This window comes from Olea europaea, chromosome 18 (genome assembly GCF_002742605.1).
Source record: "Olea europaea var. sylvestris chromosome 18, O_europaea_v1, whole genome shotgun sequence".
In the NCBI taxonomy this organism is placed as follows: domain Eukaryota; kingdom Viridiplantae; phylum Streptophyta; class Magnoliopsida; order Lamiales; family Oleaceae; genus Olea; species Olea europaea.
In genome coordinates, this window is record NC_036254.1 from 19,017,845 (window position 1) to 19,032,327 (window position 14,483).

Genomic DNA, 14,483 nt, shown 5'->3' on the forward strand with positions numbered 1-14,483 from the left:
TTCTAGATAGTGTAATCTTTTTATTAATATTTAATCTAAAAAACTAAATATATCTAAATATTTATACTTAAAAAATTTGAAGTTCATATTTTTTTTTTTGCTTATAAGTAGCTTTTACATCTTTTTTTTACCTATAAGTAACTTTTACAATTATAAATTTTTTTATTACTTTAAATAACTCGAAATGTTTTTTTACTTATAAATAATTTTTTACATTCTAAATAGTGTAATCTTTTTTATAATTATTTATTTAGAAAAAAAAAACCTCTGTGCACGGAGTGGAATCACTCCACACACAGAGTGGTTTCATTTCATGCACGAAGTGTTATCATTCTGTGCAAAAGGAGAGTTCTCTCCTTTTGATGAAAAGTCAACTCATTTTACTCTCCTTTTGAAAGGAGAGATTCTCTCCGTTCACGGAGAGTTTTTTTATTTTTTATTTTTTATTTTTTATGGAGGGATAATTTTGTTGGTATATGTTTCAATATAAAATTTTTTTTAATTCTTTTATGGTAAAAAATTAATTTTTTCAATTTTAATTAATAAAAATGATATATTTAATTTTTGTAACTTTCCTTTTTTTATTTGTTAATAAAATAATATTTATATATTATTTATTTAATTTGTGTAACTTTCCTTTATTTTATTTGTTTCATTTAATTTAATAAAATAATCTTTATACATTCTTTATGATAGAACGACATTCGTTAAATTTGAATTAAATATATTTTTAAATCATTTTCATTTATAATTTAATAACTTTATAATAAATTATTTCTATTTTTGTCCGCAATTTCTTTTATTATATATTATATAGTACTGTCTTTAATCAAGTGAAAGTGAAGTAGTGTGTGAAAATAAAGAAATCAATGATCGTGGTTTGATATTTATACATTTGAATTCTAAATAGTTAGACAATTACATACTATCAATTCTATTTATAATGCAATCTATATATGTTGATAGAGTCTGATAAATGATTCTTTTATCACCTATCAATGCAAATGATGAAGGTGAAACACCATAACCCAACATATTTAACACACTAGCATTACATTCAAAATAATTTAACCCGTGTATTGCAAGGACAAAGACTAGTATCATAATAGAAGACTCAACAGCGATGAAAAATGTGTCGTAGAATTAATGCAAATTGGAAAAACCTCGGGCGTGGCAAGTGATGTATTTGGGGGACTAAATATTTTCTTTGTCCTGCATGTCTTTACTCTTCTGATGCAAGTTGCAAATTTGGCCTATACGTTTTGTCTTGATTTTCACTTCAATAGACTTGTGTGTCATCCTCAACTTCATTCATGTCTGTGTGTAAATCTATGTTTACTTTGTACTATGCACAAAAGCTGTGAATAATGAAAGTGACCATACCCCCATGTCCCAATTCCTGAAAATCTTTACAAAAATTAATGGGGGAAAAAAGAATATATTATCAAACAGACCTTAAAATTTTAAAATATGTTCCGTTTCTTGCGAGGGTATTATCTCATTTATTTGTTGAATTCCCCTTTTAATCTTTTCCAATCATACAAAGAGAAGTCATCATCGAGTTGATGTTAGTGTTGATCTTGATATGTCCTGATTCTTAAACTCCAGTGGTTAAGTTACATAATGTTCTACCACACGATCTTACTGTTTATTTTTGTCACATTGGTTTTCACATTGAACAAGTTAGAAACTGGTTTGGTCCTTTAAATCTGACACGTTATACTCTTTCTCCATTTTCTTACGCTATCAACTATCATACATATCTTATAATTTTATTAGTAGTAATATTTTTTAAAATAATATTTTATCACACTGTAGCTTTTTTTTTAATTGATGGAGCAGAAACGACGTCGTTTTCTATTTTACCTGTAGCTTACATGCTTTGAATCTGACACACGGTACTCTTTCTTCGTTTTTCTCACACTATTAACTATCGACCATATCCTATAATGTTATTAATAATAAATTTTTTAAAATAATTTTTTGCATAATAGTTATTCTTTATTTCTAAAATGTAAAAATTTACTTATAACTAAAAAAATCACTTCAAGTTATTTAAAAGTAAAACGAACTTATTATTGTAAAAGTTACTTATGAGTAAAAAATATTAACTTAAATTTTTTTGAGTATAAATATTTAGATATATTTAGTTTTTTAAATATAAATATTTACATATATTTAGTTTTTTTAAAATTTTAAATATTAATAAATAGAATACACCATCTAGAATGTAAAAAGTTACTTATAAGTAAAAAAACACTTCAAGTTATTTAAAAGTAATAAATAATTGTAAAAGTTACTTATAGATAAAAAAAAATATTAACTTCAAAATTTTTAAGTAAATATTTAAATATATTTAATATTTTAGAATTAATTATTAATAAAAAAATTACATAAAATAAATTTTTTTTTAAAAAAATGGGACCGTGCACGGAATGATAATCACTCCGTGCACAAAGTGGAGTGAGTGAGTATCACTCGATGCACGGAGTGATAATCACTCCACGCATGAAGATTCTTTTTATTTTATTTTATTTTATTTATAATAATTTTTATTAATATTTAATTTTAATAATATTAAATATATCTAAATTTACTTTAAAATGTTGAGATTAATATTTTTTTTTTATCTATAAGTAGCTTTTACAATTATATATTTTTTTATTAATTTTAAATAATTCGAAGTGATTTTTTACTTATAAATTACTTTGTGCGTTCTAGATAGTGTAATCTTTTTATTAATATTTAATCTAAAAAACTAAATATATCTAAATATTTATACTTAAAAAATTTGAAGTTCATATTTTTTTTTTTGCTTATAAGTAGCTTTTACATCTTTTTTTTACCTATAAGTAACTTTTACAATTATAAATTTTTTTATTACTTTAAATAACTCGAAATGTTTTTTTACTTATAAATAATTTTTTACATTCTAAATAGTGTAATCTTTTTTATAATTATTTATTTAGAAAAAAAAAACCTCTGTGCACGGAGTGGAATCACTCCACACACAGAGTGGTTTCATTTCATGCACGAAGTGTTATCATTCTGTGCAAAAGGAGAGTTCTCTCCTTTTGATGAAAAGTCAACTCATTTTACTCTCCTTTTGAAAGGAGAGATTCTCTCCGTTCACGGAGAGTTTTTTTATTTTTTATTTTTTATTTTTTATGGAGGGATAATTTTGTTGGTATATGTTTCAATATAAAATTTTTTTTAATTCTTTTATGGTAAAAAATTAATTTTTTCAATTTTAATTAATAAAAATGATATATTTAATTTTTGTAACTTTCCTTTTTTTATTTGTTAATAAAATAATATTTATATATTATTTATTTAATTTGTGTAACTTTCCTTTATTTTATTTGTTTCATTTAATTTAATAAAATAATCTTTATACATTCTTTATGATAGAACGACATTCGTTAAATTTGAATTAAATATATTTTTAAATCATTTTCATTTATAATTTAATAACTTTATAATAAATTATTTCTATTTTTGTCCGCAATTTCTTTTATTATATATTATATAGTACTGCCTTTAATCAAGTGAAAGTGAGGTAGTGTGTGAAAATAAAGAAATCAATGATCATGGTTTGATATTTATACATTTGAATTCTAAAAAGTTCGACAATTACATACTATCAATTCTAATTATAATGCAATCTATATATGTTGATAGAGTATGATAAATGATTCTTTTATCACCTATCAATGCAAATGATGAAGGCGAAACACCATAACCCAACATATTTAACAAACTAGCATTACATTCAAAATAATTTAACCCGTGTATTGCAAGGACAAAGACTAGTATTATAATAGAAGACTCAACGAATTAATGCAAATTGGAAAAACCTCGGGCGTGGCAAGTGATGTATTTGGGGGACTAAATATTTTCTTTGTCCTGCATGTCTTTACTCTTCTGATGCAAGTTGCAAATTTGGCCTATATGTTTTGTCTTGATTTTCACTTCAATAGACTTGTGTGTCATCCTCAACTTCATTCATGTCTGTATGTAAATCTATGTTTACTTTGTACTATGCACAAAAGCTGTGAATAATGAAAGTGACCATACCCCCATGTCCCAATTCCTGAAAATCTTTACAAAAATTAATGGGGGAAAAAAGAATATATTATCAAACATACCTTAAAATTTTAAAATATGTTCCGTTTCTTGCGAGGGTATTATCTCATTTATTTGTTGAATTCCCCTTTTAATCTTTTCCAATCATACAAAGAGAAGTCATCATCGAGTTAGTGTTAGTGTTGATCTTGATATGTCTCGATTCTTAAACTCCAATGGTTAAGTTACATAATGTTCTATTCTTTCTTTAGAAAATCGGAGGCACTAAAGAGTATCGAATTGGAGTGCACGGATCATTTGACTATTAGCTACATGAAAGGATGGAGATCTATTTGCAAAGGAATGGGTAAGTCGAAATTTAAGACTTAATCATGAGTTAAATTTTCTTTTTCAAAGATTAAATTTAATTAAACTATTATTTCGTGAAATGTGTCGATAAACCTATGATAATTTTTATATTTTACACGCTTGTAATTAGAACAATTTGTACCTTTTCATCATTAAAAAAAAAAAAATTCGAATTCTTGAAAACTATCTCGACTACTTAATTGTAATCCACGGACTTCCATAACTTATTTATCAAACACAATAATAATTTTGTTCATATTTATTGTAATTTCTATTTTTTTACACCGAAATATATAGTATGTGATAAAAAAAAAAAAGCATAAATTATTCATCAAATCTTGAAATGGCCCCAAAATTGTCCTGCAATATCTAGAAATTGGTCAGTTTGTGGTCTGGGATATTTTGTAGTTGTAGTTGTAGATCCTAATGGTTTCTCTTTTATACATTTAATTCCTTAGTATTTTTAATGAAGAATTTTCTTCAAATTTCTAATTAATTTTTATCTTTTATTTTGTTCAATTGAAATGAAGGTTTCTATATATTTTCGTTTTGTGAGACGGAATATGTCTCTAGCAGCTCAACTGATCATAGCTCTATTTGAACCCCAATATTAAAATAGATTTTGTAAAATGTGATTTTTTAGAATTTATTATTAAAAAATAGGGGAAAAATTAAATAATTTACGTGTACAATTATTTTATTAAGAGAACCTGTGATCTAAATGAGTTTGGAGAGTTTTAAAAAGTAATGCTCAAACATAAGAATATAGATAGATGATTGTCAAGGTAAAAAAAAATTAAAAATAAAAAATAAAAATAAAAAATAAAAAATATTGATAGGACATCACAAAATTATTGAACATGCATAAAATGGAAACTTCAATATCAATAATTAGCTAAAATTCCATTTATGTAAATAGGAGAAAAGAGTACACTACTGCATCTTCATCTAAGAAAAGCAGCAAATATGCACACATATAAGTGTCGGCATTTAACTTATAGCACACATACATAAGACATTCACAAGGGATATCATATTCATCTCTAGAGAAAACTGATAATTGAGAAGCATCCAATCCAAATATAGTATTAATTGGAAGTATTTTTGGAAGATTGAAGCCAGTGGGCAAAGTTTCGTAGTGTAGAGGCATCAGCCCTATAATACTTTTGTGTGAATTCCAACAACTCTGACCATTTGAAATCTGGGTACTTCCTAGCCTCCTCATTTTCCAATAGCTCTTGAGGTGGCCTCAAAATTTTGTCCTCCTTTGGGCTCACAAAATACACCAATGATTTTCTCACCTTTTCCTTGTTCACCACCGCCCTGTGCAGGCAACTCTTGTATCTTCCGTTACAAAGCGCCTACATGTTCGCTTATGAAAATTATACAAGTGTCGCAAATAAAATAAAAATATTAGTTGATAGTACAGCAGAAGAAGATGACATGTAAGTACCATGAATGTATCGCTAATGTTAACAGCAAAGGCATCGGGGCAAGGTCGAATTACTTGCCACTTGTTATTTGCAAAGATTTCAAGTCCTTCAACTTGATCTTGATGAAGTATTGTTAAGGAATTCGGATCACAATGGGGACCAGTTCCAAGGGTGAGCCCAGCTTCTTTGCAGGGTGGGTAGCTATTGAACCTCATTATTGAGTTACCATCTTCAAACAATTTCCTATAGTGTGACCTATCAACTCCCAAGCTAATTGCCAATAGTTCCATTATTACCAGAGATAAATCTCTCATTGCTTCACAATATTTCTGATAAACCAACCTGAAAATAAGAATAAAAAATTCAAGTTAAGTAATTTTCTTTAATTGTTCAAATTTATGCAATATATAAGGCTTATGAAGGAAAGAGATATGCATGGTTGAATGCAATATGAGTAAAGTAAGTACTTGGCAGGTTAAGAAAAATGAACTAAAATTTTGTTCATCGTACTGTACGCGAACTAACCCGGCATCTTCAAAATCATTCCCCAGAACGGACTTGAAATAGTTCATCACATCAGGTTCCAGGGAATTATCATGGCTGTATCCAAATGAAAATGTCTCCTTCCACGGCAGTTTTGAAGAATATCTATGAGCATGGGCACTGGAATAACCAAATACACTACCTGGATTCCTTTTTATTGCAAATTTTCTGCTCATCGGAAGATCAAAAAAGGCATTCATATGCTTATGCGCAGCACGAATTAGAGTTGAATCTACGCCATGGTTGATGACCTGGAAGAAACCATGGTTCGAACAGGCGGCCTGAATCTGCAAAGCTGCAAAAGAAATGGCTTCTTCATCGCCATTAAAGAAGCCCTTTAAATCTACTGGAGGATCTGTGAGTTCATCTTGGGTGATACAAGTTAAATCTTCATGAGGCCATAGGAATTGTGTGGGCAAATTTTCTTGTTTTTGAAGTACGGATGTGTCGAAAACAAATGCCGGCGGACCCTTCTCGATATCCTCTTTTTTGATGCTTGATTGAGGATGAAAAACTAGAGTTGAGGCATTTGAATCCATTGAATTGGCTAAAGACTGGAATTATTAGAAAACAATGAGAGCTACATATATATAGCTAAAGACATTTTTAATGGATTTCAATAAAATTCTTTAAAAATTTTAGGTATTCACAATAACTTGTGTGGATTTATAAGGATTTCAAAAGATTTGTATTAATTTCAAGCATAAATGGAAGGTAGAATTAAGTGATTTACGTGACGTCCTCATCTGAACTTTTGATAAATTTTAATAGAATTATAATTTTATGAGGGTGTCTTCAAATGAGATATTGATGGATTTTAAAAGATTATAAAATACTAAAGAATTTCATGTACTTGAATATATTTTCAAAAAATTCTATGAATCTCATTAAAAATGGTGAAATTTGAAAATAATTTGTTATATGTATTTTTAAACTTGAAATCCATTTAAATCTTTTAAAATCCTTCTATTAATGAACTTCGTATAAATCTATAAGTTATTGAGAATATCTAAATTTTAGTGGATTTTATTAGAATTCATTAAAATTTTAGCTGGAGACGCCTAAATTTTAATCGGTTTCATTGAAAATGATAAGATCCATTAAAAAAACAATTAATGACATCTGAATTTAGAAGGATTTTTGAAATCCATCAAAATCTCACACACATGAATTCCGTGATTTTGACTAGATTTTCACAAATTTCAATAACAATCTCATTAAAATGGTGAAATTTCAAAAGATTTTATTATATGTATTTTTAAACTTAAAATCTATCCAAATATTTAAAAATCCCTTTATTTAAAGAAATTCTTATAAATTCATTAATTATTGAGGATGCCTAAATTTTAAATGATTTTATCGAAATTCATCAAATCTCAAGTTGAGAAGTCTAAGTTTTAAAGAACTTCATGAAAATCCTTTAAAATATCAATTGGGAGAGCTTAATTTGGAAGAATTTTTAGAATTCATCAAAATCTCAATTGAGCATACTTATTTAATTGTATATCTTATTTAAGTCACACTAAAGCCACATAGACAAGTGTTTTAATATCGGGGGTACTAAATAGTATTACTCTAAAAATAAACTCGACAAACTCTTTTAAAATTTAACAATTTTTAATGAGATTCTTATGGATTTTATGAAAGTCCATTCAAATTCATGAAATTCATTAGTATTTATAATCTTTTAAAATTGATTAAAATTTTAATTAATGACACCCTACAACATTAACCCGTCTATTGGTGAGATCTTCTTAACTGTTATCGCTAATATTTAAAGTTTTTAGATGAAATAATTTAATATATTTTTGTGTCTTTTGAATACTAAAAATTCATAGAGTTGAAAGTTAAGTAGTAGGAATTCTAAAAATTTTCTCGAGGAAAATAGAGAGGTCTATCACATTATTCATAATATGTGAAAGTATCGACATAATTTCATACCTATAAATCTAATTTAGCCCCTGTTTGGTACTCATTTTTGGAGCCAAAAATGCATTTTTTCCGTCACATCAGCATACAATTTTTGACTTCTACACTCTAATGGGGGACCCGCGATATGATATTTAAAATGCATTTTCATCTAAAAAATGTGCACCAAACGGACTCTTAATTAGGGTAGGTCAGTCTAATTAATCTCTATTCTCCAGTCTGCCCATTTTCAACTTGTAATTTGATTTAAAATCCCATCATTTGGCTGTTTCTCTTATTTTCTAATTACACTAACACTCTTCAAATCTCTGTCTTTTTCCCAATAATTTGTTCTCTCTTTATACAAATTTTATTATTTATGATCACCGTTCAATAGTCTGTAATAATCCATGTTTGCAAGTTCCCAGGTCGGCAAAACAACAAATATTGTTCACAATCAATTTCCAGTTTCCAATATAATTTTGTCTCTAACATATCATGAGCTCAATTGGCATTAATTTTTTTAAAAATTAAAAACTGCTTTTTAAATTAAAATGTTGCTTTTAAACATGTTTAAAATTCATTTGACAGAATTTTTATTTTTATTTCTACTTTTTGTAGAAGATTTTCTTGAGAAGTTACGCTAAGCCAATTTCTTCCGAAAAAATTTTATTTTCAAACAAAATACTTCTGAAAAATCATTTAAATATGTTCAAACGCAAATTTATATTTCTTAGTCTCAAAATTAGCTTTTGTCTTTTCAAAACCCTATCAAACTGGTTGTTGGCATTAACTCATTTTATTAAGAGCCGGGGAAGTATATTTTTTATTCTTAACTTTTGAACTTTGTCGTTTTCTCAGAAAAATAATATAAAAATTAAATTTCAATGCATGTTCTTTATTTCGATCGTACACACAAAAGACATATATTTATGTTTTGACTAAAATGAACAAACATAAGCAAGCAACCTTGGGCCATTCGGACGAGAAAATTCGACATTACATGTACACCTTATCCTTCAAGTTAATGCACATGGGCAGATTTTATTTGATGTTTCAATTTAAAATTGATAGGAAATCAAGTGCAGAGAACTAGAATTCTTGTCAGCTTAAAGATAGGCTTTATTTTAAACATTGATTCGAAGGATAATAAAAGGTAGAGAAAGGATTTCAAAGTCAACCTTCCATATAAAAATCAAGATTCATAGTATATGCATAAACAATAGACCAAAATCATATACATGTCATTTTCGCAAGGGGATTTGATCTTCAATCATGTTGCATATCCTCAGGTTGCTCAGGCAGGTTTTTCGAGTTTTCCTCTTCCACATGAGTATGTAGTGATTCTGATGCCGGTGCTTCTGCTTCTGTAGGTAAAGTAGGATTCTGATAGAGAAATACAAGAACTTTAAAACTGTTTGAGATAAGAAACATTTAGTTCACAAATGTGTGGACATTATACGAGACATACCATCAAGCACTCAATATCATTCAATGACTCGTCCGTCTCCCTCACACCCTTGTCTAATTCCATTTCAATCTGTGATAGACAGTATACCAACCTTATTTCAACTTTTAATGATAAGCATGTGTTGAAATTTTGAGGTAACACATATAGTACTTTATACATTTTATGGATTTCACAGAAATGAAGTCATCTCACATAGTAAACAAAGTTAAGAAGCTTATAATGCTCGTTGAAACCACTCGTATGGCCTCAATTTTGGATGTAACCATCCTATATTGAGATTAAATAAATTTAATGAGAACAAAGGTTTCTAGATAATTGAAATGTTAACTGGCAATCGTGCAAGGTTCGAGTCGAAGAAAGGCTGCCTCATCTGCGGTTCGCTAATTAATACACTAATCTCTCCTTCGACCTTCAAACAAAAACTTCGTAATTGCACTCCGACACTTATTTGATAAAATTTTCTACGACAGGCATTTGATAAGGCAATAAAGATGATCTTCTATCAAAAGACAACGAAATGGGAGATACCTCATCTTTAGCGTCAGGTTCAATAATTTCCATCTTCACCCTGCTAGGTGTAGTTTCTCTGTAAGGACACAATAGGGAATGATCTATCCTTAAGGACACCCATTTTTTTCTTCAGAATTTTCCATATATTCAGAAATAGAAAAGCCTACGTGTGAATCTTGGATAGGGAAGTATACCTCAAGTAATCAACATTAACATCATCATCAGGATCTTTTCTTTCATCTTTATTATCATCTTCATCTTCGTCTGCCTGAAATTGAAGCATCATACATGAGAAGTCACATAATGCAAATTTTCTTTTCCAATATACAAATAACTTGTTCGGGTTTCTTTCAACAAAGTCATTCTCCAGTTATGAAGATGTAACAAAAAGGGAATTGGTCCGCATTTATCTCTAGACACCCTCCATCTGATATCTGATTAAGTTGTTTCCTGGTACTTCAAATCTACAACGTTCTATTGTGGTAAAGATGGGTGGAATAGAGCTATAAAATGAACAAAAAGCATTAGTATCTTGGTTGAGTACAAAGTGTTCAAATTTGTGGCTAGTGCACTGACATTTTCAGGAATTAATAAGAATACATGAAAGATACATAATGGATAGTACTTGGCATCTTTTGTTAACTGAAACAAGTCACGGTTGTAAAAGCAAACCTCTGGGATTTCAGTATCAGGCGGTCGCTCTTGGAACTGTACACTTGGCGCATGCTGAAGTCTTGAGAGATTATCAAGAAGCTTTGCTCTCATATTATCCAACATTTCCCGAGAGTTCTTGTTTTCCATGTTACTTGGAGCAACATGAAGAGTGTAGTCAGGACCAAAATACTCAATATATTCGTGCTCTGGCACCTTATCATCAACCTCAATTCCAAGTGCTACTCCTGTCTGCACAAAAATCAAAAGGACAATATTCAATCAAAGATGACGGTAATGAAAATTCAAGAAAAGAAAAAGTTTCCACTCAAAGGGGTTTGTGGAGGACATATTTGCACAACGATCATTTGACTTTTTACGTTTTTGAAATGATCGAAAGTTCATCATTGAACCTAGTTCAAAGTTAACTAATATACATACAACATACCTCATAGCACCAGCAACGAGCAACATTGCGTATTGTGTAGCCACCTCCACCCAACAAAAGAAGTGGCACGTTAAAAGATCTCATGAATCTGACACACTCTGCATGACCTTTAACGGATATATTGAAGCAGCCTAACCTATCCCCAGATAAGGAGTCAGCTCCACATTGTAAGACCACAGCTCCAGGCCTAAAAACATCCATCACCTTTCTCATTATTGGCTTAAACAATGACTGATAGCTTTCATCATCAATTCCATCATCCAATGGAATGTTAAGAGCATAATATTTCCCCTTCCCAAATCCAATATCTTTTATGTCCCCTGTACCAGGGAAATAATCTCCAAATTTGTGAAATGAAACGGTCATGACCCTGTCTGTAATATAAAAAGCCTCCTCAACGCCGTCGCCGTGATGAATATCGATGTCCACATATAGAACGCGCTAAACGAATTGGAAAAAAGAGAAATCAAATTCAGGAATGTGAAACTAAGCAAGTCCTTAACTGTCACTAAGTTATAGTGCCAACAGACTCACAAAATCTGATCTAGAGAGTGTTCTTTATATTAAGCAGCCAATAACTATTAAAACTGTGTGTAAATTTAAAAATGTAAATGTAAAGTAAACAAGATATGCTAGTCAAGAAGTCACCGTTATCATGTATGGTGTTAGAGAAAGAGACCAACCTCGTGAAACTTGAGGAGCTCCAAAATAGCCAGAACTATGTCATTCACATAGCAGAAACCAGAAGCCTCACATTTCTTTGCATGGTGCAGTCCACCAGCCCAATTTACCGCAATGTCACAATGTTGATGGTTTAATTTAACTGCTCCCCCAATAGAACCTCCAGCATAAGTTTGACAGAAGGAGTAAAGACCGTCAAAAACAGGGCAATCTTCGCCAACATTAAATCTCTTCAGCTGTCTCGAATATTCCTGCACTGTATCTGGCGTGATTCTTCTCAAGAATGAGACATAATCATCTGCATGAAACCTGCATAGATCCTTCTCTCGAGCAGGATTAGGCTTCAATACATGCATATGTTGTAGTAAGCCATAGTGAGCAAGGAGAGCATGAGTCATTCGCATCCTGTGTGGCTTCATTGGGTGACCTTGCCCATAATAGTAATTTCCAACCTCTGGATCATAGAAGTAGCATACTTTTCTCTTAACCGTAACAGATCCTGATGCTAATGAATTTCCGCCAATATCCATTTTCCTATCCTACAAATCATGACAAAGATAACCCAGATTGGATTTACTCAATAGTTTGCAAAGACAGCTTAATTAAAATTTGGTAATCAGAATTGCTTTTTATAAGAATGATAGAAAAATCTAATCCCATTCGCTCCCCTAACTTCCGTCTCTTAGTGTCAGAATCGGCCCAGCAGAGTGCTTTCACCGTTGGTGTTCAGGCATGAGGAGACTAAAAGTAAAATGAGAAACGACAGGAAGTTCACCACGAAAACTATCACACAAAGAAAAAGACCTTGGCTAAAACTCTAGGCAGGAAAACCAATTGAGAGGCAGTAAGATTGACAGGAAAATGTAAGTATTTTTTTTACTCCTCTGCAACAAATCAAACAGTCAATACTAGAAGCAACAATAACTAAACTCACAGATATATATGCACGTTGAGAAAGAAATTTTTATCATAACAGTCATTATATCCACTGGCCATAATAAAATTAAAATGCCTTCTCCTACTTGTTATTCCATTCCTTTAGCATAGTATCCTCAGAATATCAACCAACCTATCTCAACCTTAGACATGGAGATAGCATCTCATAAAGGCCATTTCTACATACTGCTTCAAAAGAACCTTAGGCAACACCTTGAAGAGCTTCTCGTGCAATGCATTTATTAGGAGCCTGAAAATTTAGATTTCGAGTGCCCTTTCAGAAGGCTTATGCTTTGACTTAATGAGGCGAGCTTCAGAGGACATAAGCCTCATGATGGCCAAGGCTTACATATTGAACAAACTTATCTAAAATTTCTGTTGGTGAGGAGACACATTTATTTCCTTAGATTTGGATTCATCTTCCACATCCACCTACCCGCCACCGCCACCGCCACCCAAATGCAAGCCAGTCACCAGATTCATTCTTTGTAAAATGCCTAGCACATTCGCAATTTTCATAGATGGATGACAATGGAACTTAGGAGCTTTGTCCGGTCTAATACTATGTTGATTCATGCCATCTAAAATTTAACTTGTTTGAGATGGAACACATTTATTGAAATTTAGTCTTCTATGGTGTGCCTTTTGTTAGCTTCAACTTTAATTAACACGCATGTAAAACTGAAGGAAAGAAAAAACACTTAAAGAATAACAAGCTATATCTAAAAGAAACGAACAATAACAAAAAATGAATAAAAGAAGCAACAAGGGCGTGCAGTCTCCAAATCAATTTTGTGATTTCGAACAAACAGGCACACAAGTCAAATGAAAGCACAGTTATTTTTCCCTTTACGAAAAGGGTTTTCAAGAAAACAAAAATACTTGCAGAAGCTTTCTTGCAAAATAATAAAAATAATTAATAAATATAGCACAAAAACTAAATGATACCATGTTCAGTTCAGTAAATAACAGAACCACAAAGCAAAATAAAAACAATATTTCCTTATTCTTTGCTATCAAGAATTAACTAAAGGAGTAGCAAAGTATTTTTCAGATTTTTATCCTTCACAGGTCAATTTCGCACGTACACTTGAAGCATTCCCAAAATCAAGAAAGTTATTATCTTAGAGAATTTTTTCAAGAAATGCTCCAATTCAGCACCTTGTGTTCATAAACTAAAAAAAAAAATAATAATAATAATAATTAAACAATTGTGATATTTAAAGAACTTCAATTTCCCCAATCAATCACAGTTGAAAACCCTAATCAAACACGAGAAAAAAAAAAAAAAAAAAAAAAAAAAAAAAAAACCTCGGCAATTTATTAGATTCAATTTTTAACATGAATCATACCAAATCACCAAAAAGAAAAGAGCCGAAAAAACCAGTCGACAGTTTCTTGGGGAAAATAAGTAGAAAAAACGAGTTTCCATTAGAAACTGATACAATGTAAGTACAGTCCATGGATA

General features: G+C 30.2%; 2 protein-coding genes across 2 annotated transcripts; both read right to left on the reverse strand.

Annotated features, from left to right (window-relative positions):
• Positions 1–5,316: 5,316 nt before the first annotated feature.
• On the reverse strand, positions 5,317–7,060 carry LOC111367679 (gibberellin 20 oxidase 2-like). Its single transcript, XM_022988671.1, has 3 exons — positions 6,393–7,060; positions 5,888–6,209; positions 5,317–5,795 (listed from the first exon to the last, which is right to left on the reverse strand). Exons 1-3 carry the CDS (start codon positions 6,947–6,949, stop codon positions 5,523–5,525), a joined length of 1,152 nt encoding a protein of 383 aa, XP_022844439.1. The 5' UTR covers positions 6,950–7,060; the 3' UTR covers positions 5,317–5,522.
• Positions 7,061–9,494: 2,434 nt separating this feature from the next.
• LOC111366506 (histone deacetylase 19-like) lies at positions 9,495–13,045 on the reverse strand. Its single transcript, XM_022987246.1, has 7 exons — positions 12,082–13,045; positions 11,399–11,839; positions 10,972–11,202; positions 10,494–10,567; positions 10,318–10,375; positions 9,790–9,858; positions 9,495–9,704 (listed from the first exon to the last, which is right to left on the reverse strand). Exons 1-7 carry the CDS (start codon positions 12,607–12,609, stop codon positions 9,588–9,590), a joined length of 1,518 nt encoding a protein of 505 aa, XP_022843014.1. The 5' UTR covers positions 12,610–13,045; the 3' UTR covers positions 9,495–9,587.
• Between the last annotated feature and the right edge of the window lie 1,438 nt (positions 13,046–14,483).

Coding starts and splice junctions, on each gene's coding strand:
- LOC111367679 (XM_022988671.1), bottom strand. CDS start 6,949: ATGGATTCAAATGCCTCAACTCTAGTTTTTCATCCTCAATCAAGCATC. Junction 6,210..6,392: donor AATGATTTTGAAGATGCCGG/GTTAGTTCGCGT, acceptor TCTTATTTTCAG/GTTGGTTTATCAGAAATATT. Junction 5,796..5,887: donor ACATTAGCGATACATTCATG/GTACTTACATGT, acceptor GCGAACATGTAG/GCGCTTTGTAACGGAAGATA.
- LOC111366506 (XM_022987246.1), bottom strand. CDS start 12,609: ATGGATATTGGCGGAAATTCATTAGCATCAGGATCTGTTACGGTTAAG. Junction 11,840..12,081: donor AGCTCCTCAAGTTTCACGAG/GTTGGTCTCTTT, acceptor CAATTCGTTTAG/CGCGTTCTATATGTGGACAT. Junction 10,568..10,971: donor CTGATACTGAAATCCCAGAG/GTTTGCTTTTAC, acceptor CTTCAATTTCAG/GCAGACGAAGATGAAGATGA.